Here is a 27807-nt window from a genome sequence, read left to right as displayed (position 1 = left end):
AAAGACATGCTGAGAGGAACGAGCAACCCAGCCTTGTAAAGAATAAGCAAGGCATGGAGGTCCTGATGTTCAGGGGCAAAAATAACTTCTGCGAGGTGTCTCCTGCCTATCCCAAGTGACTTACTGCAACCGAACACTGAGCGCCTGCTGGGCAGCAGACCACCCTGTGCAGACTGCACGTATGGGGCCACATGAAGCACGTTCTTTCTTGGTGCACGCAGCAAGGGCACCGATGAGGCCACGTTTGATAACTGGTATAATCAGCTTTTTGTATGAAAATTTGATGCAGTTCTGTAGGATGGAGGTAAGGTGGGAAGGAAGCTCTGGCTGGCAGCTAATTCTGGATTTCTTCTCTAGCTGACTGCCACCAGTCCCGAGGGGCACTGCTGTTCAGGTACCTGAGCAGCAGGCATGCTGCAACCTGGCCTCCAAATATTCATCCCCACCATCTTGGCCACACTCTTGTAATTATTGCAGTATTGCTACTTACAAATCCAGGCTGCTTTTAATGGGCTAATGAAGTTCTTCAGCACAGAACTTCCTGAATCGTCTCGGGCTTGTAAAGAGGCCAGATGTTAGAGAAACTGTGGACAAAGTTAGGCCAGGCAAGGGGGAGGATTATGAGGTAGACACAGGACATTTAAAGAATTTCTTGTATAATTTCCACAGCTGACTAACAGCGTTAGTCAGTAAAAGTGTTTTTCCCCAGTACTTTACTTATCAATACAACAGCTACTCAATTATCCGCGTGGTGCAGTGCAGACAGCGTGACTCTTCCTCCTTCCTTGGGACCGGCAGGAGAAGTGCATATGCCTGGTACAATTAAGGCCTGACACACTCAGCAGCAAGAAAGCTTCCAAAAATAAGTCATTTTTCATTACATTTTTTGGGATAACTTGAAAAAAACATGTCAGCTAGGAAGTCTTACTTCAGAGAAATCTGCCTTCCCGTTAGGAGGATCACAGACTGGCCTGGGTTGGAAGGGACCTTACAGACCATCTGGTTCCAACCCCCTGCCATGGGCAGGGACATCTCCCACTAGACCAGGTTGCTCCAAGCCCCAGTACAACTAAAAATAATCAGGAGGTCAAAGTGGAAGACACCTGCCTCTGTGAACATTAGTAAAGTTAGTCTTTTAATAGAAAGTGTCTTACGAACTTAATGCCATAGCTCTACTACGTAGTATGGATTGGGGCATTAGAAATCTCTACCCGTATCTCCAAAAGCAATGTAAATTTGCCAAAATCTAAGCTGACAACCTACCTTAAAAGCCAAAAGGCAACCTCTGGAAGGATGAGGCACATGAAGGAAGCGGCAGGCTGAATGTCCAACACTTATACCTCAGTGCCTAAATAAATGATTAACAGGCAGGAGCGCCAAGCAGCTAGCAACACCATCAAACCCACGAGTTTTGAGAGAGAGGTGCACGCACCAATGACAGGCAAACACAACAGCGGCCTGCAGAAAGCAAGCGATCAACTTAACTTCAGGAATAACGCAAGAAGCAAGGCCAGGACCATGAACAAGTGCTGCATCACGAACACATGAAATGATCAGCAATGTTAAGTTTGAAGCAGTATCATTACTCATAAGCTATCGTAATTTCCTATCACAGGCAAAATATTTTCCTCAAAATAGTGAGCATAAATACAATATATTGGCATCATTTTCTCATACTGAGTAGTCACTTGTTGGAGGTAGGTATAAATAGCTATGATTCCACTTTCAAAGGGAAAAAACAGCTAAGTAATTATACTGCCAGTGAAAGAAAAAGGAGGACTATCCAGCTGACTATAAACCCTACAGCTTCCTAGGTATGGTGAGGGACTGCTAGAAACATCCACTTGCCAAACCACCCAATTCACCAAGGAAAAATGTTTAGGGACATGGTTTAGTGAGTGATATTGGTGGCAGGGGTACGGTTGGACCAGATGATCTTGGAGGTCTTTTCCAACTTTAATGATTCTATGAAAATACCCATCTCTAATTAATTCCAATGGCCTTTGAACTAGGCTGCTTCAATGCCAGAACTGCCTGAACCCCAGCTAAAATGCTGACGTCTATATCTGAAACCTTCCTGCTATCTGATGAGAAACACTAAATTTTGCTTGCAGGTCTCCCTTTGGCATTTATAGAGCTCACTGACAGAAGCTTCGTCCTTCATGTTCATGTTGAACTTCCTTCTTTTTCCTGGATCAAGCTAACCGATAAAACCTCTTCATTTTTATGAGCCCTTCACAAATCTATTCAAGCAGGGATCTGACATGGGAAATGCAGAACAAGCCCTGAAAGAAAGGGGACTGGTCAATATTTTGCACTCTCCCAGCCCTTTAACACTGATTGTAATGAGTCTTTTGGCAACCAAAGAGGTGCAAAGGAGGAGGAGAAGGTGGTACTAAGCGGCTTAGCTAGGTGGGACATCGCTAGTTGGTGAAACAGAGAAGAAATGAGTCTGACACCTAACACTGCAGATGGGACAACATCCCCTACTTCACATACACTAAATAGACCAATAAAATTCAATTACGCAGTTGGAGAAGACAAGTCTTGCATCATATTATTATTAGGAGGACAGAGCTACGTATAAACTTTTAGACCAGGTGACAATTACATTTATCTTCTCTACATAAGATATATGTATATAAGATGGGGTGTTCAGAAGCCATGAATCCTGATGTATTTAGGAGACTGTTCTTGCTCTGAAGTTACTGTCAGGATGAGAGCAGAGTAAATGCTAAAGATTGGACGTTTAAGCAACTGACAAAGCACCCAGAAGTGTGTCACGGGGTATACATCATTAATGGCTTTAAATGAATATGAAAATTAGATAAAAGACAGGTTGGAGAAATGGCCTTTGATGCTTTTCCTAACGGCAGCACTTTCAGTATTGCCTTCAGTATTTAGTAAAAATTTGGCCATTCAGAGGGATGTGGGCAGACTGGATAGTTGGGTGGAGGGGAACCTCATGAGGTTCAACGAGGGCAAGTGCAGGGTCCTGCACCTGGGGAGGAACAGCCCCAGGCACCAGTTCAGGTTGGGGGCTGACCTGCTGGAGAGCAGCTTTGAGGAAAAGGACCTGGGGGTCTTGGTGGACAACAAGTTAACCATAAGCCAGCAGTGTGCCCTTGTGGCCAAGGACAATGGGATCCTAGCCTGCATCAGGAGGAGTGTGGACAGCAAGTCAAGAGAGGTGATCCTCTCTCTCTACTCAGCTCTGGTGAGGCCACACCTGGAGCACTGTGTGCAGTCCTGGGCTCCCCAGTACAAGAGGGATGCAGAACTTCCAGAGAGGATCCATCGTAGAGCCACAAAGATGATTACGGGATTGAAGCATCTGTCCTGTGAGGAAAGACTAAGCGAGCTGGGCCTGTTTAGCCTAGAGAAGAGGAGATTGAGAGGGGATCTCATCAGCCTCTACAAACACCTGAGGGGACAATGTAAAGTGGATGGGCCCAATTTCTTCTCAGTGGTGGCCAGTCATAGGACAAGGGGTAATGGGTATAAATTGAACCACAGAAGGTTTCATTGCCATATGAGGAAGAACTTTACGATTTGGGTGACAGAGCACTGTAACAGGCTGCCCAGAGAGAGAGGTTGTGGAGTCTCCTTCTTTGGAGATATTCAAAACCCGCCTGCATGCCATCCTGTATCTCTAGGCAACCCTGCTTGAGCAGGGGGTTTGGACGAGATGATCTCTGAAGGTCCCTTCCAAACTCAAGCATTCTGTGATTCTGTGAAAAATGCTCACCAGGTTTTGCTTGATCAGGTAAGGGTGCATCTGCAATTGAAGAAGTAAAGGATGCTAAACTCACCTTCTGATTTTTTACTTTTTGACTTCAGCTACAGTAAATACAGCATTTTGAGATATGTTGGTCTGAGTGATCAGAAGCCAATCCAGAGACATCCTGAAACGTTAATTAAGCCCTACCTGATCTCAATCAAATCTGACAATGAACAAGACCTTTAAAATTGTATGAAGTTCACAATAAATGAAATTATAGAGTTCTGTGCATATTTACCTTGCTTAATCTTGCTAACCAGCCATATCTTTTTCTTTTTCCTAAATACAGTTTTACATTAAAACGGACAAAATGCAGTATCTTTATGCTTCTTTCATGTTCAAAACTAAACATCAAGCAGTGAACATGAACAAAAATTTAGGACACTATCATTCAGAGTGTAGTACATCACGTATAAAGGGAAATAAATCTTTATGCTTCTTTCACGTACAGAAGTAAAAATCGAGTACTGTCTACCAGTGTGTGGTTTATTATACAAAAAAGTGGAGTAGCAATAATTCAAATGGGAGAGGAACAGGCTTACAGGGCTGCCAAGACAAATACTACATTGAAGAAATGCAGCCCAATTGAGTCAAAAGAAAATCAACATAAATGAACCACAAATTAAAACCAGAAATATTTTCCAGCATAACGTCCACCATAAAAACCATCACGGGATATAAACTAGAAAGCAGCAACACCTCTGACACAACTCTTTAGAAGGGTGATGAAAGAAGAATTTTTAAGTTGAATGTGCTGGAAAAATTCTCAGTAAGCAAATCTTATGAATGAAGATCTCCATCTGGAGACAGATAATTCTACTCAAACATGTCACCCGGTTGCCATGGAGACGTGACAAAGAAAAACAGCACTCATTAATAATGATTTCAGTGATAAATGAGCATAGCAACTTATAATATTAAAACAATTACTAGAGGGGGGAGGAAAAAAAAAAGAAATAAACCTTGTGGTTGTTCCAATGAAAAATGTTTCTTCGGCACCTCCACACATTGCTGTGCCATTACCACAGCAACATCAGTTATGATGCTATTTCTGGCCCAGTTAAAAAAATAAAAACCAGAACATGAACCACAAAAAACACAAAAAACAAGCACAACTCCAACACATATATCTGGACTCACTGAGACCTTTGGAGGAATCTTTTGTTGAACATCCAGTCTTAAAAAAAGAGGAAGACTGATTTACACTCATATCCATTCCCATTTCATCTCAGATGGACAGATCTGTCTGTGCTGTTGTCAAAAGGGATGACGGGTGAGCCTCTCTTCTCAGTGACATACCAAGTAGCACAGCAGATATGTGGTACTTAAGTCACACCACCAAGAAGAAAGTTTCTAACTACACCTTCATTTTCCTCTGCTACATAGTGTTCTTCAGCATCTCTGAAGCATCTTCAGCCTTTGAAATGAAGGATGTACCAAGATTCATCCTTCATCCATAATGAAACGTGCATGTTCTGTAAAATACAAACTTTTTGTCCAACAAATTTCTCTGTACTGTGCAATAAGCAAGACACTTAGATGCTAAATACAAACCATGCCAAACATCACCTACAGTGCCGCTGCAAAGGAGGAGGAATACTCCTACACTGGTTGGACAAGCAGCTATGGCTTAAAAAACAGACATTAGGAAAGATCATTAGCTGGAAGGAGAACAAAGCACTGGAATTAGGTAGCTTGGGTGGTTGCGGTTTCCATAATCAGAGGTTTTTAAAGACCATTTAGTTCATCAGCCTTGAGCGCTACAGGTAGAAGTTTGTTCAGTTTGGTTGCACGAGATGGATGAGATGGGCTCATCAGAATATTCCAGCTCTATTACTGTATGTGGATATCAGCTGCATGAATGTCAGCTGAAGTGACGTCAAAGATCAAAAACAAGTCAACAGTTAGAGAAAAGTTACAAAAATTCTGTACATGAATGTTTCTCAAAGTAACTACTAGATAACGTAGGATATCCCAGTTACCTATTTAGCTTCAGCTTCACCAAACTTAAAGAAAGAAGGATCTAAATGGTTATTTCAACTCGACATTGTTAATTTGGTTCTGACATAGTTGCTGATATTTGCAGCTGTGGGGGTGGATTTCTGATCCACCTGGACGTGGGCTGAGAGTGAAACTTCACTGGAGATAGAGCAGCAGTGGGCGAGTGGCCCGTTGTCGTCCTCTGTCGTCAGCCCTCAGATCTATCCACTCCTGGGCAATTCGTCATCCTGGTGATTGAGCTGTTTGTACTAATGTGAACTAAATGGAAAAAATAGCTTAGGAAGTATGCCAATCCAGTTCTCTCAAAGGTCTATCTGAAAATGCTAATTCGGATTTCCCAAATGAAGTTACCTGTACCTTAATCCAACCTGATATAAGCCGCTTCAGGAAGCTGAGGTGGTGCACACCAGATACTGAACACAGTCCAGGTGCACAAGCAACACACCAATATTGCCAGCGAAATATTAATCATCAGACAGAAAAGCTACTTAAAAACCTGAATGTACTGCACAGATTTCAGCACGTCTGAAAAGATCACCATGAAGTATTTTCTTCATCCTACACCATCCTAACATGGACCCGAGGAATGCCAAATGCTGCTTCTGCACAAAGCAGATGTGGCTGCTACCGTTATTCTGGGGGGAGAGAAAAAAGGGGCCAAGACAAACAATCAGAAAAGCAGACCCCATGTGTGCAGGAAGGACATTTGCCCTGAAGCAAGGCGAGACAGGGGCCACTCTTTGCTAAGCTTTTTCGAGCAGTTCCTCCTACATCCCCACTTCATGATGCTTCATGGAACATCAGCTCCCTCAAGGGTGGAAACCACCTCGAAACCTGCTTGAGGAAAACCTGCTTGAAACCACAAGGGAAAATTTCAGCAAATTCCCTTCTGCTTTATCAGACTATCCTTTTCCAGACCCCAATCATGACTGCTTTCAACACGCTCCTCCTGGGCCAACAAGTTTGACAGTAGCACAGTTCCGTTAACTCAAATGACTTCATCTTGATTTTTGCTTGTGTAAAAGCACAAAAAACTTCACTGCCATATCAACCCACCCTTCATTATAACACTGTCAGGAGTTCCCAGTGCTGCAAACTGCTTGCACCTCTTAATCCTTTTGTTATCTCTGTGCTCTGACACGAACAGCATAGGCTGACTCCTGCCTGGGGGAGAACTTGATGTCCTGCCGCCTGTGATGCTGGTGCTTGTACCTTGGGTTTTCTGGTTTCTTTTCTCCCCTGATCTAATAGAGTGACAGCTAATGATGAAGCCATAATTTAGCTCCCTTGTTTCCATCAGGCTAATTTTCGAATTCAGTACACGACTTGCAAAGAGAAACATTGCTGTATGCAGAACACGTGCAGCTGAACCAAGGAATCATAGAATCGTAGAATATCCCCAGTTGGAAGGGACCCATAAGGATCATCAAGTCCAACTCCTGGCACCACACAGGTCTACCAAAATTTTAGACCATGTGACTAAGTGCACAGTCCAATCGCTTTTTAAACTCCAACAGTGTGTGCAGGCGCAGTGACTACTTCACTGGGGAGCCTGTTCCAGTGTGCGACCACCCTCTCGGTGAAGAACCTCTTCCTGATGTTCAGCCTAAACCTCCCCTGCCTCGGCTTAACACCATTCCCTTGGGTCCTATCACTGGTGACTAAAGAGAAGAGTTCGGTGCCTGCCTCTCCTCTCCCCCTTGCAAGGAAGTTGTAGACCACAACGAGGTCTCCCCTCGGCCTCCTCTTCTCCAGGCTGAACAGGCCCAGTGCCCTCAGCCACTCCTCATACGTCTTCCCCTCTAGGCCCTTCACGATCTTCGTCGCCCTCCTCTGGACACTCTCCAACAGTTTCACGTCCTTTTTGTGCTGTGGTGCCCAGAACTGCACACAGTGCTCGAGGTGAGGCCGCACCAGTGCAGAGCAGAGCGGGACAATCCCTTCCCTCGACCGACTAGCGATGCCGTGCTTGGTGCACCCCAGGATACGGTTGGCCCTCCTGGCTGCCAGGGCACACTGCTGGCTCATATTCAGCTTGCTGTCAACCACAACCCCCAGATCCCTCTCTGCGGGGCTGCTCTCCAGCATCTCGTCGCCCAGTCTGTACGTATAGCCAGGGTTGCCCCGTCCCAGGTGCAGGACCTGGCACTTGCTCTTGTTAAACTTCATGCGGTTGGTGATCTGTCCAGATCTCTCTGTAAGGGCTTTCCACCCTCAGCAGAGTCCACAACGTCTCCAAGGAATTCATTACATGTTTTTTTTCTACCACTTATGTTTCTTCTTGGCCAAAAAGCTCCTAGGCTTACTCTCTATTTGGACTAACACGCAATCCAAGTACTATAAACGTCTACAGTGGTATGCATAACTTTCTATCACACCATGCATAAAGGATCATGCTAAACAACCTTTTACCAAGGGCACTGGCCCGCTGCAGTGCCTCATGCCAGCTAGGTCTCCGTCAGCAGCAGGTCAGAAAAGAACTTTGGCAGGGAAAAAGATAATATATATATGCATTGATATGCAAGCACTTGAGTTTTTTTGTGAGAAGTAATGCAATCTCTCTATTAACATCACATGGAAGACAAATGGCAACCAACCATGGTTTGCATGGCTGGCCTCCACGCATGTTGGTCATCCGCCCCACGTTAACAGGATGCGAGGGACGACAATCACCGGTCAGGGTATGACCAAAAGCTCTAGCTCAGCCTTCCTCCATGTTCCTCGGGGTTAATTCTCCTTACACCACAGACCGCTAGCTAGAAAGTATCCTTTGCTGCTTCACAGGGCTGCTGGGAAAATGCACGGACAAGAAGAAGACACGGAGTACTCCAAAACTAGGTGAAAACCAACTCCTGGGGACAAGTGATCTCGAGGGGGGGCGTGTGTGTGGCCAGGGGAGGATAAGACATCTGAACATCTCCTGGACGCTGTGGAGAAAAGAAACACTCTGCTTCTGCTCTGCTTCATGAAGGCTCCCAGGTGAAAATGTCAGAGATGCTCCTGACCCGTTCCCCCAGAGAGACAAACAACATCCAGAAGCCAGCTCTCTGCATCTTTTTAACAATTTCTAGGACATATTTTTTCTAGGAAGTTAAACTTGCACAAATGGCCAACCGCAGAACTTGTCCGGTTACCAAACAAGCAATTTCCAGTCTTTAATTACACAATCTCCAAATCTTTTAAATACCCATTTGTGTTTTAGATCTGAGGAAGCTCTATACATAAGATGGCATTGAAAAAACAGCCATGTGATAATATAATTAAAGACTTTCGTGCACTTGAGCATAATTAATCAGCCAAAAACCATCTCTGATGTTCTGCATGCATAACTATCTAGCAGCTATGCAGTTTTTGTATGCTTAAACTGTACAACTCATATATACATATGTACGTTCACACAGATATTTTTTATATATATATATATTTAATTCATTTGTAACTTGTGCCAGATGCAAGGTTGTTCAAAGGAAACCATTTCTCAGGTGAAAGAGATTATAACTACGGTGCTCTGCAGGAAGGATAAGCAGTAAATGCAATTATCTAGCCCACTAAAAAGATCAAATTGAGAAATGAAAGCAGAAGAGGAAACAAGAAGCGGAAAGATGTTAAAGGAACAGCCGTCTGGAAAACAAAGGGTTGGTGCCTTGAAAAACACTGCTATCCAGGTGAAATCAGTAGACGGGTTTTCAGATAGAGGTTGCAACTTTCTGCTCGGGCACCACCAGACCACAGCCCTGTTGCAGCGCAGGGACAACCCAGGAAAGGTCTTGGTGCATCTTACAGGAGCTGAAAGTTCAGCAATTCACTTCCAATCACTCATTACATTTAAAAACCATAAATGGATTTGGTGGTTGCCAAGACCAAGTAAATTGTGTGGCCCTGCCCTGAAGAAAAAACTCTGCACCACTCAAACTGCAGAAGATTCAGGAATTGGCTTCACTTTGATAAACTTCTTAGTTATGGAGCAGAGGAAGGGAGAGAAAAAAGGGAATATGAGTGGGCAAGGAGTAAACTTTGACTTGGAATATAACAAACTACAATAAAAGAAGGGCTAAAACTTCCTACCGTGATATTGAGACCCACAGCTCAGATGTACAGAGCACAGAGAAACCCTCGAATCTGTCAACAGGTTTTCCAGAGCACCTCTCACAGGAGGTTTTCAAAGCCCTTTGTGAACACTAAGCAAAGCCTCAAACTCCTGCCAGGTGGGCACTGCTTTCATTTTATAGGTGAAAAAAAAAACAAAAACAAAAAAACCTTGGTGATTAAACAACTTGGAGGTCACAGCAGTTCAGAAACAAGGGGACACAACTGGGCGACTTCCAGACATCACAAATTTAATTGCGCTACGGTAACTACTGTAAGCCTTAGGAAAGTTTCTGAGTTCACAATATACTTGGTGAGCAGCAATCCAACTATGAGACACAAGACAAGCAAATCTGTAGGTGGCAGTGACAAAACCTGTGTCTTGGGGGAGATGCAGATGCTGTACAGCAATGGAGGTACCGGCTCCTTACAGCCCTCCTGGAGCCTCCACTGTTGCATACCAAAAACCTTTCCTGAACTGTGCGGCCCCAAGACTTCCTTGAAAAAATAGGAATAAAACCATGCAAAATTACACATTTCCTGTCATTGCAAATACATGACAAAGCGTCTTCAGTTTCCTTGTCAATAAAGCGTTGGTTTGTCTTTTCTTAACAGGTAATGTCATTCTCAATCAGTCAGCTATTAGACGAGATTGTTGTCCCACAACGTATGGCTTAGAATCTATTTTCACGTCCATCCTGGCTTAGAGCTTTCTTCTATTAATATTAGTCTATCATATTCTCACTGCTCATGTACCTCAGAAAGAGTATTTGTAAATCCACGGCTATTTAATTTTACTAATTGCATTATGAAAAGGCCAGAATGATTATCCAGGACCAGCCAGGTCCTGAAGATTCACGAGGAGCACCAATGTCTCCTCATCGCTGGTACTTCTGTAAACCAAAAGGGGAGGGGGAACCAATGAAAACTTAATTTATAAAATACAGCACACATTTCCAGATGCAAAAGATACAAAAGTTAATTACATTACTTTATTGCAGGCCATCTGATGAGCTACGAAATTAACCTGTCGCAGAGATTAATATTTTATCCTTGTTGCAGTGTTCAGAGATAATCTGTTATCTCTGAAAGATGTCCACTCTCCCCAGCAGCATCCACCTTGCAAGGTTTTATCTAAAGCCCCAAAAGCAATCATGTACCACCACCAAAGGAGGTGCAACCTTCAACAGGTGATGATAACAAAGGGGCCATCCTAAGGAAGCTGCAGTAGCACAAGGGACCAACCGTGCAGTCGCAGGAGACATACAGTCCCACGGGCTTGTGTAACACCACACGTGCCAAGTCACAAATCAGCTCTCAGTTCTCCATACCAAGCTGCAAGTGCTCTTCCACACCAGCTTGTGCTGTTACTGATCTCCTCCCTTGTCCTTACCACCACTGCTTGCACGTAACCTGCTGGTGAGACTGGAAGCACTGGTCCCATTCGCTGCTCTGCTGCCTGCTTCCTTAAAATCAAATTGGAAGCTGCTACATGCCAATAATACATAAGCACACACATTTAGGGGATGCTGGAAGTGCAAATGATTGGGTAGGGAAAAAAAAGCATAAGGAAAGGGAGTTTTTAAATAATCGCTTAAAAAAAATCAAAATAGGAAATGTGTGCTTAGAGTGCTCATATTAGTCAAACACTTTCACCCTAAAAATATCTCAAGATCCTCCCAATTCCTACAGTTAGAAATTCAATATATATTTGAAGTCAAAAAACAAGAGATAAAATGCATGTAATTTCAATGAACACAACCAGGAATACAACTTAGGAGACTTCCACAAAATAAACCAAAAAAACTTCCCCCAAGTAGCCCCTCACAGAGCTCCCGCTGGAAGAGTGGAAGGGAAGCTCCCAGGGAGATGCTGGCCCATTACACCTTCCACGGAAGGCTCTTTATATATTCTTTACACATTTCTCTCTACCTTTACTTCCTGGAGCAGGACGAAGAGCTTGTTTTGCTACTAGCTATTGTGATACCCAAAGCGCAGAAGAACTTCTTCCTCACGTTGCAAAAGCAGTGCCCATTACAAAAGGGCTATAAAGGTGAGCCAGCTTTATTCACAAAAGAAGAAAACACAGATTGAATTGACGGGGAAAATGCTTTCTTTGCAAGCGGTGATCACTAATAGGTCTCTAGAAAAAAATATGATGGCAGGATTTGGTTTTGTTTTGAATTTTTTTTAAACCTTGTTGCTTCCTTGTAGAAATAAAATAGTAAATTATTGACTTGTTAAGGGTGTTGTCCTAGTTAAACAAATACACCATAAGTCTAGATAAATATGTTATTGCATTTCCCACTGAAAGATTTTCTTGTTTTATTTTTCTCGCTCACTTCCTGAAACAGATGTGTTTAATACTGACCCATGTTTACTTAGATAAGAAACCAGACTGTCATGAAATCAGGTTAGAACAGTGTGGATAAAAACAAAGTTGTTGTTAAACTAATAAATACAATTTTATTCTAAAGAGACACTCTACCTTACCACGTGTTTGGGATTTGTTCTTCAGCAACAGTTCTTTTAAAATTAATAATAAAAAAAAAAAGTCCAGTGTAATTCTGGAAGATGCTCACATACTGCAATGTGCCTCAGCCCTTCGCTGAAATACACTCAGCTGCTTTTCCTGGTCTTTCAAACATGTAAGCAAGAACTACTTTACAACACGAGCTGCTGAAATCACAAACAACATGAAAGTTACCCTTTTGGGAGCTCAGCTGGAATTTGAATTTAAGCAATGAAAAACTCCTCCTTTAAAATGCACAGTGATATTTAAGGTTTTGCACCTCTGGCCCCTGAGACCGGGTTTTCAGAGAACGTGCCACTCACCTCCATGCAGTGCAGAATTCAGCGCCGCTGGAGTGAGCACCTGTGGTTGTACCAGATGCACTTGTTCATGTTTGAAAATGTCTTTAGAAGTTATTGTCTCAAAATATCTACTTCGGTATTAGGACACCGCATGGTGCTGGTCCCTTTATGTATAATCACTACTGTTCGTAAAACAAGTAAGGTCTGAGATTGCAGAAGCATGTCAGGACAGACAAATGAGCTGCAGCAATTACTCACTGAGTGCTAATCAGCTGATCAAGATAGTCAATAAAATAAATGCTGCCAGGCAGAGTGAGCTATGGGCCTGCGTGAAGCCTAGTGCAGAAGGACCTCATGATCATGGCATGCATTCATGGCTAAAATGACAGAAGTTATGTTCCTTAAGCTACTTCTTTCTAGGCAGTTTCAGTTCAGTATGGGCAGCCACAATAAAAGACAGCTTGGCCAGAAAAAAAAAAAATCTCATTCTCAACTTTACCATTTTTTTCTGACAGACGAGGGAAAGAAAGACGTAATAGGAAGGTATTATTCACCGAAAATGCTTCTAATACATTTTTCTCACTGCAGTTTTTATCTAAAAGCTTCACTACTTAAGAGCTTCCAATGTGTGGAAGACCATCTGCAGAACTGTACGCACAAGAGCTGGATGGAGAAAGACAGGCATGGGAAGTTCTCTCGCATTAATTAAGGACATCTGAACAGTCTGCTGGGCTCACAGGCCAGCAAACAACAAGCGTCCCAAACAACAATCTGAGCCTAAGCTTTGAGTAAGATGATGCTTCTAGTCCTGCCAATCAAGGAAAGAGCCTTCAAAACAAACTAATCTCTACAGAAGTTCAGGCACAAGATTCTGGGGGGAAATGATGCATATTTAGGAAAGGTAAGTCCAGCCTCAAGTTTCTCTTCCTGTGCACAGTGGGTATGTTTTAGAAGTTTCAGTTATTTTACCATCTTTGACCACTCCATTCAAACTTAATAATTAAGTCAGAGCTCTGCTGTATGCGGCAGTGTGCAGAGATGCCCACACGGATGAGACAGGGCAGACACGAGGACGGAAACAAGCAAAGCAGAGGTTATCAGGAGTGCGACAAAGCTGTAAAACACACAGGTAGCAAGAAAAAATCATGATGAGTTGAAAAAGTCTTTGGGTTTTACTCTGTGGCATAGGTGAACAAGAACCTAAGCAAAGATACCTCCTTCCAGCTCAGTTAGAGCAGCTCAGAGCAGCACCTCCGGGTGGCTGAGCTGAACTCCTCCATCTGGGGAGAGGAGGGAGCCCTCCCTGCCAGGTGGGTCACTGCTTTCCTGACACCGCAGACTGACTGCCACCATTCAGGGCATATGTTCATCAATCAGTTTTTCAAATCTCACTATCATACCTCAGTGCTAAAGATTTCCTGTTCTTGCAACGTCCCTGTTGTTCTGAGATAAATTGGTTTAAATACTGTTGTGCTTTGCGTTCAGCTTTATTTAGACTGGTTTAGCAATTGGAGCTGCTGCTAGTAATAGAAATCCTATCTGGCAATTGCAGCACTGATATCACCAATTTGCCATAAGATTCTTCCCTGCCATGTTTACTCTCACTTCTGCAAAGTGCCCAGGAGCTCCACATAAACATCTGGATTAGACTCCCAGATTAATGAACAGATTCTAAAGTAGTTTTTACCACAACACATCACATTACCAGTTATTTTCTTACACAAAAATTATGTCAATAATTACTCCTCTCCTAATGAACATCACATGATTTTTTTTTAAAAAGGAGCACATAAAATCTAATCTACAAGAGATGTTACATTATTAAAACATATCCTGAAATCAACAACGCTCAAAGCTCTATCATGACATTTTGCTCTTCACTGGTATTTACAGTATTACAGTTCTTATGTATTGCTCTGGAAATCAGCTTTGAAGTAAAATGATGAATAAATGAAGATTTATTATTACTATCCTTATTAGAGGGATTTTAAAGTCATTAGAGACCAACAAGGCATAATAATCATATTATATTCAATCTTCTCTAGAACATCTCCTTTGATAGGCCTACTAACTCAATTATTTAAATATACATTACAACAAAATGCAGGGTGCCTTCTACAGTTTGGGATGAAACAGAAATTTTAATGTTTTGTTTGCTGTTAACCAGAATTTGTTCTTACAGAATTCATGGGTTTCGTGGTGCGTTTCTTGGTTTTGAACATGAGGGATTCAAACGTACAGTGAACACCTGGCTCAAAGTGTCTCCTCAATTGAAAAGAACGTTAAAAGCTGGGGAAGAAATAAGGCACCGGAGCACAATCATAACCTGCAGTGACTTTCGGAAGTCCAAAAAAAGCCCTCACGGAAGTGTTGATCTCTCCAATAGTCATCAGACTTGGCTACAACCAACCACCAGCAGTGAAAAAAGGAAAAAGCATTCAGAGGCTCTGAGGAAGAGCAAAAGCTGTAAACTGCACCACTCTGAGCAGCTCAGAAAATGTTCCCTGGATCCAGTGTCACCTACAGTCAAGCAAAACCCACTGGCCAGGAAAAAATGAAAATCCAGGCATAGTACACCTGGTAACCGTCTCCTTTTCTTCTGCAGAAGGTTGGATTAACCGTAAGACAAACATTCCAACCCCTGAGGACAGCTTTGGAAATGTTAAGTGATCTTCTAGACAGGCCACCTTCGGAGGGCTCGGAGGGAGGGCTGCAGAGCAAATACAAGGCTCACGGCATGCAAGTTGAGTGGCAACAAAAAGGCAGAGGGCAAAGCTGCAGCCTCGCTGGCACTAGTAATGCCTGCATGGCTTCTCTGCCTGCTTCTGCCCTGAAAGGAAAAGGAGAAAGCGTGGAAGGACTGGAAGTATGTTCACAGCAAAGGAAGGCAAAACTGCCTACACAGTAACGATGCTCTTCTGGGAAGTTCTGCAATGTGAGGAGAGGATTGTTATCCACGGCACAGAGGGCAAAAAGCTGCATAGCAGTTACTGATGTCCTTTCCACCCTTCCTTTCCCATGAAATCCTGTTCCATGACTTAGAGCTTACCTAAAATGAGAAGCCTGGAGACATCACCACTTACACAGCTCTGAGACTGCCTCAACGCCTTCTTCAGTTCAGACAATGAAGGATATTTCGCAGCCTCCACTACACACACAGCAGACCTTGTTCTCAGCAAGAATCCATCTTTAGCTACAGCCACACAGGTCTTCTCCACTTACCCCAGCAAACGTCCTCATTCTTGCTACGTCTCTTTTCCATCAGTAACAAGCTGGAACCTACTAACCCCAGGCTATGACTAACCCCCTTCTTCTCTGACCTCTGAAACTTCCACCATATTCAACCTTGGCAGCAGAGATGGTACGGAGCAGCCACACGCTTGGCATCGCTGTAGGCTGGCACCAGCAGTTCTCATTGCCTACCTGAAAAACAGCTGCGATGGCAGTGACGGCCATCTCCTTCATTCCTTGGTAGGTAGGTCTTCTTGCTATTGTGAAGCCACAGTTATAGCAGCGGAGCAAAGTGAGAAAGCTCTTGAGAACCAGAGGAGACAGAGCTCACAGAAGATCACAGGAGCATCTGCTTGTCAGAGCACCCACTTGTGGAAAAGGATGGTGTGTGTAAAAGCTAGAAGTTTTTCCAGCTTTGTGGCTCTTGCTTTCTTTCAACCATGCATTACAAAAATCCTTAAGTGGCAAAAACACTCCCAGCAGCCTAAGGCAAAGGTAAGAGCAGAACTGGTGATAACCAAATCAAGTATTTTCATCTCTCTCCTCATTCAAAATGACCTACTTAATGCAAAAGCAGGGTGGAAAGCACAGTCCTTCCTACTGATTCTTTTTGCAACTTGTCTGCAGATGATGTTCAAAGAAGAAAGAAGAGTACCAGTTCCATCTCAGATGCGAGGCAAGCAGCGAGGGGCAATACGCTGTACGCCACGTCTTTCAGATGAGGGAAGGTAGCACCAGCACCAAGGTATTTTCCTTGAACCCCATCCTTGCTGTTCCAAGTGCTTCAGGATTTCCTCCAGTTACAAGTCATCTGAAGCACCCCTTGCTACTGCGAGCACAAGGCTCATACTTGCCACTTTTGCATAGGTGCTTTGTGACAGATTAGTCCCCAGATGTTAGCACTGCAGATGACATGCATACTAATTTTGCAGGACTTTATCAACACTGTCACTACGTCAACCACCTTCCCCCCTCACCTGCTATCTCTATTTCTTTTACTTCACTGACTCCTACCACAAAACTACTTTTCTTACCAACTGACTAATTAATTCCCTTTCTGTTACCTTCTTGTTCCATCTGAGTTCTCTGCCACTCACCTCGGTCTTGCTCAGTTGTTCCGCAGTTAAAATTTAATCCCTACAGGCTGTAGAGATGCTCTGCTCTTGGCCACTGGCTGGATGAGACACTTCTGTCCCTTCCAAGCAGTAAGCAAGGAAACATTCAGTAGATCTTGGCACCTGGCAGTGGATGGGGAAAAGCATGATGGAAGTATTGCAGTGTTCTCTACCCTTTGTTGACCCTCTGCATCCTCCCATATATCTGGGAACTTATTCTGCTGAGCTCTATCATCCTAGCTGCAATCACCTGTTCAAATCCAGCACGACTACGCTCTCTCCTTGCAGGGAGATGGTTGTGAGAGCCCTCTGACACAGCGCTGAGTGACTTCCTCCTTGATGACTTACAGAATAACTGCAGATATGTTACGTGGAATTCAGGTCTCACGACAGGAAAGTTTAATAGAAAATGAAGCAGGCAGAATACTCTGGGCTGTCAGACCTACCTTATACCAAACAATGCAATTAGCCACTACAATTTCCCCACTGCTGGGGATTAGGAACAGTACTGTCTCCTACGATAAATCTCTAGGCATTTGGCAAGTCCAGAAGATTGTTAACAAGTATGATAAAAACAATCTTAAGGTGTAATTTTCTTGCCTCTATCTTTATATCAAAAGTCCTGTTTGGGAACTATGCAAGGCATGATACACATGAAACATGCCGCTTCCAGACGGGCATCTAAGCTTCCTGGTGATCATTTATAGGTCCCAAAAGGATAGCAGTAAAGCCAGGCACCTCCAGCTCACCTTTCTTATTCACCCAGCTCCTGAGCTGGAGTCTGTCCCTCAGCAGCAAGGACGAAACGCGGCTTCTGTGCCCACTTTGGTTGCCACTCGACAAATCAACGAGTCCCAGACACCAATGGTAAGTAAACTCTGCTAAAAGAGGATCCGTCGCTCAACTGGATCTTTAACTATCACAAACTGCGTACCTAAACTAAAACATGTACCAGAAAATAGACAACTGCAGGCAGTATTTCTGGTATTGGCAGATTTCTGTAAAGTAGGGAAGATTAACAGTCCTCAGAAGGATCCCAGAACAGCTAAATGATACCGCTGACACCAGTCCAGCTCTGCAAAGTGGCAATTCTTTAAATCCCTTCAGTCTTCTTGATCTTCTGCCTCCAGAAGTTATTTTAGGTTTCTTGTCATTAAAGTTTGGATCTTCTGGCAGTTTAAAAATACTAATAATAATGCTGAGACACATATTGCCAAAACTGCTCCATTGCTAAATATTAAATAAAATATCGACTCAAATTCCTTTCAGAAACTAAGAGAGCTTTTTGTTCATGACAGCACTTAAAGCCTGTGTTAAATAAAACTAACATAACGAACTCATTTCCAAAACTGGCATCTTTCAGGCTCATGAAGGAGCACACGTGGGAAAATAACATGCAGTTTAGGCTTGAAGCTTCCTGAACAATTTGTTTCTCTTCAGAATAATACTTCGGGTATTCTTACTTTGGGATCTATTGCTGGGAGCAAGCCAGCCCCCAGAAAGGTTGAAAAAGTAAAATATCATTGCTTTTGAAATTAAGGGGAGGTATTTTTTGCTGCTAGATGTGTCATACCCACTTCTGCACAAACAATTGCTATAAAAAACACCAGAGAAGAGAACTTTGGCATACTCAGTAGCAATGCACCTATTTTAAGAACAGTACCAAGTTGCTGTAGTCACAGTAAGGAGTTTTCAGATAAATATCTGGGCAGAACTAGAACTCTCATTTCTGAATAATCTTCCAGACAGTTCCTAATATTTTAAAAACTACATTACTATTTAGATCATTATCTAAAAACTACTTAGCCTGTACTATCAGAATCTGGAGAAATAATCCTGCAGTTGACCATACATTTTATCTACAGACGACTTTTCCTTTCCCGATGCGTAAGTGCCTGTGATAAGACCCTGACCAGAGACCTCTGCCCACACAGTGCCGGGCAGTTTCCGTGCCACGCTCCCAGCCTCGCAGTACCACTGACTCCTTCCCAGAAGGGTATTTCCAGTCTCTCTGTACCTTCAAACCTTGTTTGCTACAGGATTCCAGCATTAGTGTTTTATTGCTTTACAGAACAATAGTACTAGGGAATTCTCTAATTTTTTTTTTTTACTTTGTTTTTAGTAGATGAGTCAAGCATTTTGGCACCTAATGACAAATATATACACGCAGACATATATATAAACATAGGGGGGTTGTGCAATCGGCTGTCTTTGAACTATCCTAGTACTTGAGAAGTTAAAGGCAGGGCAGTACTGTACGTCACTCAGAAGGTTAATCTGCCACTAAGGATTTCACCCCAACCTCTATTTCAGCTATCATGGCACTATCCCTTGAAGGGTCCAAGTGCATTATTATCGTGATTTAGTCTAACATTTCCCTTTCTATTTTGTGAAAGGTTAAGACTCCCCAGAATACCTTCCAGACCATTTGTGATGTTGGAGAAAGGTAAAATCCCACACCACTTACCACCAAACACATCGCCGTTCTGATAGTTTTTCCCCTTCTGAGTTTCCTCTTCATTTTGAACAGTAGAAACATGCTTGGCTGACGCACAGCCCATAGCTTCATTCAGACAGCTCCAGCTGGACTGAACCACAAATCATGTCTAGAGACGCATGCTCATTGTTTTAAAAATAATCCACCTTCCTGCGTGGTTGTCAAGAGACTTTTACCTAAAAGACAGCATAAGAGAGAAAAATATTGAACTACACATATTGACAACATGGAACCGATAAATGCAGTGCTTCAAGAAAGCAAAATAACGGGGTTTGAGGAGTATGAAAGCACAGGCTGTCTTCATTCTCTTACATTTTTAAAATATACTCAGTAATACCTATCAGTACCATATGGGTGGAGTCAATCCTCAAGTCCCTTCCAGCCCTTCTCTTTAACCTGGGGCCAGAAGAAAGCAAGCCACACACAGATATGTTTCCCACCCACCCAGCTATTCCCACAGAGTGCTTTTCTTTTTTTTTTCCTCTTTTTTGAGAGAAGATGATAAGAAACTGGCAATATCTGCTTCTCCTACCCTTTTAAACAATCTACCCATTAAGCCAGATTCCTAAGAAAGTGTTTTGGTGATTAAGAGCTGCTAATTGCAAGTGTTCAGAGAAAATAACCCCCTAAATCAATTAAAGATCTTATGTTAATAGATGTGAAAGAGGACAGCCAGCTGTATTATCTTTTTCCTATGTGATCATTACTCTACCAGATCCGTAAAACCTCTACTGCTCAAAAAGGCAACGATGCCCATTTTAAGACAGAATAACGCTCCCTAAAGAACCCAGATGTCACATAAAATAAAAGGGAGGAGAAAAAAAGCTAGTTTACAGCTGCTCCGACGCACCCAGTCCCTGTTCCCTGCAGCCAGCCCTCCACGCACATTGCTCTGTGTGACAGCATCCTGCCTCTCATCCTTTTTTTTCCACCCTTCCTCCCAGATATATATATGCCCTGAGCACAACCTTCCCGTTCTCCCATCCTTCTCTCCTCCCTCAGCTCCCAGTGCTCAGCGGCACCCCGCTGGCATCCGTGGGAGGGAGCGAGCAGACCTCCTCGAGGAGCTGCCTTCCCTCCCGCAAGAAATGTACGTATCGTTTTGCCCTATAAGGTTACGTATGTTTTTTCAGCGAAAACCTAGGTTTCGCAGGAGCAGCCAGGATTAGCCTAGGGAAGCTCTCTGCTTGCTCAGGCAGTGGCCGAGGCCCTTCTCCGAGCTGCCTGCAGTCCGCTTGGCAGAGGCACAGACAGAGCCACGGCCCTGCTAAGAGCCAGCTAGTTCTCAGCATCGCCCCGCGTGTCCCCGAGCAGTCGGCGCATGGAGCGGGGCTGTCAAACCGCACTGCCGCGTGTGGGATTTGAGCTCCTGCTGAGGAGGTGTGTGCAGGTGTGGGAGACGGAGGAGAAACAGCAGACTGGGAAGGGGAACAGCTACCTGATCTGCAAAGCCACATGCAGTGCTCATTTTCTTAGACGATGCAAATTTACTTGAAGAAGAGAGTTTTTAAGGGAGCAGCTAAACATCACGCTGTAAAGCCAGCGCCCCTACCAGGGAACATTGGAGCGGAGTTACCGAAACGCTCATTCAGCCACGCGGGTCCCACCTCCTCTGTCTGTTCCCCCCGTGCCCTGACATCCACCAGGGCGAGCAGCCGCTCGGCGACTTAAACCATGCGCGCTTCACCACGTGCTGCTGCGCTGGTTTTGGGCAGGGGATGTTTGGGGGGGGCTACATAAACACCAAGCGCGCAGAAAATTGAAGAGCACAGAGCAAGCTGCAGCACTGTGCAGACATCTCAGTTACAGCAGGGATTATTCAGCTCCAGGGCTTTGCCTCTGCAAAAGGGCAGATAAGGGAAAACAGTGAAAAATGTTAGAACAGGTTTTGCCTTAATCACTGATTAGTGCCCAGGAGGGCGATGGCCCTGTCACCCACGACCAGGTGCTGCAGAAGTGAAAGGGAGCAAAGCAGCGCAGAACAAGAACATCTCAGGCTAAAGCTCTTCGGGGAAGGAAGGAAAAACCGACCCCAGCTACATCTCCTGCGGTACCTTGGTAGCACACACCTGCCTTCCTAAAAATACGGCCCCGTTGGAAGGCAGGCTGCGATGGAAGAGAAGCATCACAAATACAGGAACTGATAGTTTTTATCTTTTGCATTAACAGTAATCACAACAGTGTCTGAAAAGAAATACACGTAACTAACACTTGGATACTGGGCGGCAACTTCTGGTGCCAATAAATAGGGCTAAGAAAGCTCTTCCGAAACGATCTCCCACACACATATCCGGGTGCGTTGCTGGGACAAGCATTAATACAGTGCAGCAAGACAGATGACACTGCAAAGAAAATCAGCATTAATTCTACAGAAGAGAGAGAAAATCCGTGACACTCTAGCTCTCTTCAGCCTTTCCAGTCCCAGCAGTGGCAAGGTTCGGGAATTGCTCCAAAATGAGGTGCTGGTCCCCACCCAGTGGGCTGCCCGCTGATCCTTTTGGAGATGCAGGACTTGAAATGGCAGCAGAATAACGCGTCCACGTGGCCTCCTCCCCCACTTCTTCTCAAACATAATTTTCCCTTTTGTCTTCCCAAGCGTTTTGGGGGCACACAGATTTTAGAATAAAAAGCGCAAGAAAACCTCCAACCATTTGCCACTCATGTTCACCACCCACCATCATTAATTATCAAGATTTGAGAGGCAATTTACAAGCTCTGATCTGCAAAATGCTAGTGAGAAAAACCTCTTAGATCAAAAGCGTCTACACCACCCCCAAACAAAATGTGGCGGCTTTACTATTAACATCTTCGGTGCAGGTCAAGAGAAGGTGGCTGTACTGACTCTCAGATGCTGCATTTGGTCCCCCAAGTTTCATCTGAGTGCTTTCAAAAGGGGAGCTCATTATTAGGGTAGATACTGCCATTGGAAACCTTAAGCAATTCCCTGATATCAGATGGAGGATGTCCAGTGTTTCGCAGTAAATGAACGTTTATTCTTCAATTACCAGAGGTGTATTTGTTTTTTGTTTTTTGTTGTTTTTTTTTTTGCATTGAGATAACCAATCTTTCGTCTTCTTCAGGTTGCAGATACATCTACAAGCTTCTTTCTGTGCTGACCACACAGGAAATTGGGTTAAAATTTCACAAAACCAAAGAGATCAAAGCAATGAGCTTTGTGCAGCTGTGAAAAAAACCCCTAAGCTACACAGGAAAACCACCCTAACTTTTCCTATAACACAGCCGAGTCCAGGCAGAACCCAAGGATTTAACTTACTGCTCTTAATTATATGTATTTCTTATAAGAAATAGGTCTACTTGGCTTTCAAGTTATTTTTTCTAATCAAAGAGAGCAGCACCGTCTTCTGGATTTGCATTCCACAAGGGTCGTTGGAGGTTAGTACCACAGTCCCTCCACTACCATATCCCTCTTCTTCACCTCACCCACCTGTGCCAGAAACGATGGCTTTTTATAATTGTTTTTCAACTGCCAAAAGACATTTTGAGCCAAAGAGAGAGAACTTTTGCCTTTGAAGTGCACCAATGGCCTAAGGGAGGAAGAAGAAAAAAAACACACAGAAGCTCTCTTCCTCCTTCTTCAAATTATTCAAGCCAGCATTGCTGGTGGATAGCAAAGCAACATTGAAAATTAAGCCGATGAATTACTAAATGAGAGGGGTAAGGCTACAGCAGAACAAGGGTGGCAGATGCTGGAGCAACGCCTTGCAGAGGCAGGAGGGGAAAAAGAAAAGTCAGGAAAAAAGGAAGAGTGAGTAGTGATGCTCTGTTGCTTTGAGCACATGGCCACAACGTACTCGCTCTGCCTGCTGATATTACTAGCCATGAAATTAAACATTTCGTCCCTTCCATGAACTGTTTGCCCCATGATGCAAAATTCCTGTGCTTATTCCTGCATTTTAGTACCATACTGGAAACATGCTGTTCTGGCCAGCTGGGTGAATGCAGCGGTAATCTTGCTGAAAAGAAAAAGAATGAGTGCAGTGCTATAAAATTAATAATGCACAAGGAAACAAAGAGAAAGCGCACCATGTTTGTACAGCATTTTACTCGACCTGCACTAAAAATACCATCAACAAACTAACCAGACGCAGCCAGTCAGTGGGACGGAGGTGGAACTGACATTTGAAATACACTTGGCATGTATTCTCTCTTGCGAAGCCATGCTCAGCAGAAATGATAGTTTAACCAGTCACATTGCAAAGGACAAACAAGAAGACTGTGACTTGACAGCTGAAGAGACTGGGCAGAAAAATCACATAAGCTCACTTACCTGGCTTTTCCTAGCAGGGAGGTCCTGGCTTGAATGAATGCTAATAATTAGCATCGCCAGGTTATTATAAGACAGACTTTGTACCACTGAGGCTAATATTACCACTTTTGTGTGAAAAATTAGTGTTTTTTTGGTTTGTTTGTTGGTTTTTTTTTTTTTTTTTTTTTTTTGGCAATCGGCATTTCTCCAATGCACAGTTCTGATGTGTGAAAGCAACAAGTGTTTTCCATACAGAGCAGCTCTCGACAGCAATGTGGTACTTGTGGGAGTGTTTGCTCCCCATTCAGTCTCATAAGGGCAAATAGTAGTAGTGAGCCCCTGGGATGAGATTTCATGCACAGTAAAATAGAAACAAGAAAGGAAAGGGGAATCGCATCGCAATCTTGCTCTGAGTTCATATGGGGTGGGTTCAAGTGGCAGCAGCGGGAAAAGCCCTGCTACCCAAGAGCAAGTCACAGGACCTACAGCTTTTGCTTTTTCTATGTAAAATTAATTTTTTTCTGTTGTTTTTCGAAACCCCAAATACCTTAGGAGAAGCAACAGGAAGATTACCACCATTACAAAATGCGGTTCAAACATCTAAATAATTCTCCTAGAAAGCAAGGGAAAAAAATAACACACAAAATATTGAAGACAGACGAGACTTTGCAAGACTATGGGCTGGGAAAAACACCCAGGAGACAGTATGTTTCTAGTGAGAAAGTAAGCGTGTCATACAGCATATTTCACCTGTACAGCTGTTTCCTTTTCCACATCTGTCCCAGTGCTACAGCTCTCTTTACCGCAGTAGATGCTGTTACTCTCCCAGGATTTGCAAAGAATCAGGACTTTTCTCCTACGTTCTTGTCCTCCGCAGAAAACAAACCCTTTTCATTAAAAGAAGGAGTACATGAAAATTAAGCTGCATTTCCCACTTCTCTGTGAGCAATTGCTACATCTGCTATGAAGACATTACAGAATTGCAGTGGAGACCCTTCCACAACAGAGAACGCATTCAGGTATGGCGTTTTGCTATCAAACACATTCAGAGCCTATTTCAGAGCTGGTGGGTTTCTGCAGTATCTCAGTCCGTTACACAGTACTTCCTTCAGGTTACAGTCAGAGCTAGCTGATTGAAAAACCAATACAACACAGCTTGAGGCACCTGATGAAAGGCAACAAGACCTTTTCCATTGACAGTTGATGGCCTGAGGTCACTTTCTAAAACTCAAGTTTCAGGGAAGAAAGGTTGTTTTGTAATTTACTTCCAAAGGGATTTCAGAAACAGACTGCTAGTGATCTCATTCCAGCTAAGCGCGCACGTGCAATGGGAGATACTAAGCAGGACTACGGAAAAAACAGTTTCAATTCTTCTTATTACGTGAGTTTCCTGATATCTAAGCATCATCTCCACTGTAATGGGTAGGGTGCCCAAGCGCCTCTAAAGTATAAAGAAAACCAAGAATAAGCTCAGCTCTCCTATTTAATTTCATTTCTGTCTTCATGGCTTAAAAGCAAGATACGGTTTACTGAGCAAGATATAAGAGAAAGCCCTGAGGTATGGGAACAGTGATTTATGCGATGTTCTGTACACATCTAAGCACGGTCTGAACATCATTTCACTTTTGAAAATTCCTCTTGCTTTGCCTAATTAAAAACAATTTAAAGATGCAACTATTACACCTAGCCAATCAACCACATCATTTAGGATTAAACTAAAATAAAATGATACTATATCTGTAGCAGCAGCAGCAACCAAAATGCTTGGTTTGGAGAAAAACCTTGAGGGATAGTAACCACACAGGGAAAAAGCCACTTTGCCCTCCTAAATTCCCTCTGCCCTCTTCCCACCAGTTGCTGGGGATGCACGTCTAGCTGCACGCGTTGCTGGCAAGCCGTGGTTAATGCCGCAGCGCTCTCCAGCATAGCGTCAGAGGAATCTTGCCATTAACTGATAATGGCAGATTTGATACTTGCACGCATTCTTGCTTTAGATAAAAAGTAGTTCCCATGGACCAGGGTGCATTTTTTTAAGCACAAGGATTTCTGATTCAATTAGCTGTAACCGCACGCTTTCAGGGTCTTGCCCTCCTTTGGACCCCTTGATCTGTTGGTATCCTAACAGCTCCACAAGAAAAAGTCCCCTTGAGTCAGTTAACTGGTGTTCAGTAATTGGGTGTTCCCTCAAAAATCCCCGAAAATGCATATAGAATCATTAAGGCTAGAAGAGACCTTCAAGATCATCTGGTCCAACCATCACCCTACTACCAATGTCACCTGCTAAACCATGTCCCTAAGCACCACGTCCAACCTTTCCTTGAACACCCCCAGGGACGGTGACTCCACCACCTCCCTGGGCAACCCGTTCCAATGCCTGACCACTCTTTCTGAGAAGAAATGTCTCCGCATTTCCAACCTGAACCTCCCCTGGTGCAACTTGAGGCCATTCCCTCTAGTCCTATCACTAGATAACTGTGAGAAGAAGCTCCCCACACCTTCCTTTCAGGTAGAGAGCAATGATGTCTCCCCCGAGCCTCCTCTCTCTTCCCCAGACTAAGCAACCCCAGTGCCCTCAGCCACTCCTCACAGGACTTGTGTTCCAGGCCCTTCTCTGGACACGTTCCAGGGCCTCGATGTCCTTCTCGTAGTGAGGGGCCCAAAGCTGAACACAGCACTCGAGGTGCAGCCTCACCAGAGCCCAGTACAGGGGGACGATCACCTCCCTTGTCCTGCTGGCTGCACTATTCCTGACACAAGCCAGGATGCCGCTGGCCTTCTTGGCCACCTGGGCACACTGCCGGCTCATGTTCAGGCGAGCATTGACCAGCACCCCCAGATCCTTTTCCTCTGCACAGCTTTCCAGCCACTCTGCCCCAACTTGCATCTTATTCAGGTTGCTGCCAACCTACCCTGTACTCTGGTCTGATGTTATGTTCCCGCTAAAGTGACCGCATTAAATTTCCGCGTATAGGCAGCTGTCTCCTACTCAGAATCTCATACACCACTCGGTGCTCCTGTGCCTTCACCCGCAGCCTAGGGATCTATTTTACCTCAGAAAAATTGTTTCAAACAAATTCAATTCTTACCATTAGAAATTTTAGGGAAAACGTGTCACACACAATTTTCTACTTAGTCACATAAACGTTCTCTAGATGTTGCTTGTATTTCCTTAAACCAAAGCCCATGCAGAACATTACTTACGGAGCAGCACTGACTACAGAGGAGGTTTAAGAACGACTGTGCCAGCATTTACACTTTGCCCATGAACGCCAGCTTGGCAAAACACCCGCAGCCCTGAGGAGAAGGGCAGCTAGGGCAAGGGCACCATACCCCTTTGAGAAAGTCCGGTTTGGTTTGGGTGCTGTCGCCCAGCAGCTTCCAACTCCTAATGCACGCCTGCTCCCAGCTGCCCGCGTCATCCCCTCTTTAAGGGACGCTTGGTCCCAGCAGCGTGAGCAGAACTTCTGCCACTCCAGCTTACCAGGACATCAAGGTCACATCACTCTGCGCCTAGACTCGACTCCTCTTTGCAATGGCTCATTTTGGCTGAATTCAAAGCTATTTGCAGTTGATCCAATCAAAAGTTTTTAAAAGCAATTGATCTAGCTGCTGCTTTGAAATGCAGCCAGGCAGGATTTAGGATTAACCAGCAGCTGATGCAGAGCTGGTCTGAAACCACTTCTGTGTAACAGCGTTGCAACCCTCCAGGTCAGCAGATCTTCAGGGAAGCATCGATGCATGCGTATGCCATGGCAGTGACTCCTGCATGCACACAGCAGCGACTCTGTGGTTTTGATTTTTAAATAAATTAATCACTGCTATTCGCTACTGAAAACTAAAACTGGAAATGACTCGAGGACCGAGACCCATTCAAAGGCATTTCGAGTAACGCTCCTGACCCCCTCCACATGGCAGATGGAGCACAGCGCATCTAAGGAGGAGCAGCAGTAGCTGTCTGGCTGCAAGACCATGAAGTTTTCAAAGGCAGGGAGCTGAATTGCTGGCATGATGCCTG

At 44.0% G+C, this 27807-nt stretch overlaps 1 protein-coding gene across 2 annotated transcripts in view; it reads right to left on the bottom strand.

The window, feature by feature from the left end:
- LOC308199002 (uncharacterized protein C1orf21) overlaps positions 1-27807 on the bottom strand; it is a 106364-nt gene that overhangs the window by 46100 nt on the left and 32457 nt on the right. For both annotated transcript variants that reach the window (XM_080602364.1, XM_080602363.1), the window contains exon 2: positions 19496-19701. In XM_080602364.1, coding sequence (XP_080458490.1) covers positions 19496-19589 — 94 coding nt within the window. In that variant the 5' untranslated portion in view covers positions 19590-19701. The remainder of the gene's footprint in view (positions 1-19495; positions 19702-27807) is intronic.

Source organism: Anser brachyrhynchus (assembly GCF_964034855.1).
Source record: "Anser brachyrhynchus genome assembly, chromosome: 8".
Taxonomy (NCBI): Eukaryota; Metazoa; Chordata; class Aves; order Anseriformes; family Anatidae; genus Anser; species Anser brachyrhynchus.
The sequence above is the reverse complement of the archived record's forward strand: the minus strand, read 5'-3'. Positions and strand labels throughout refer to the sequence as shown.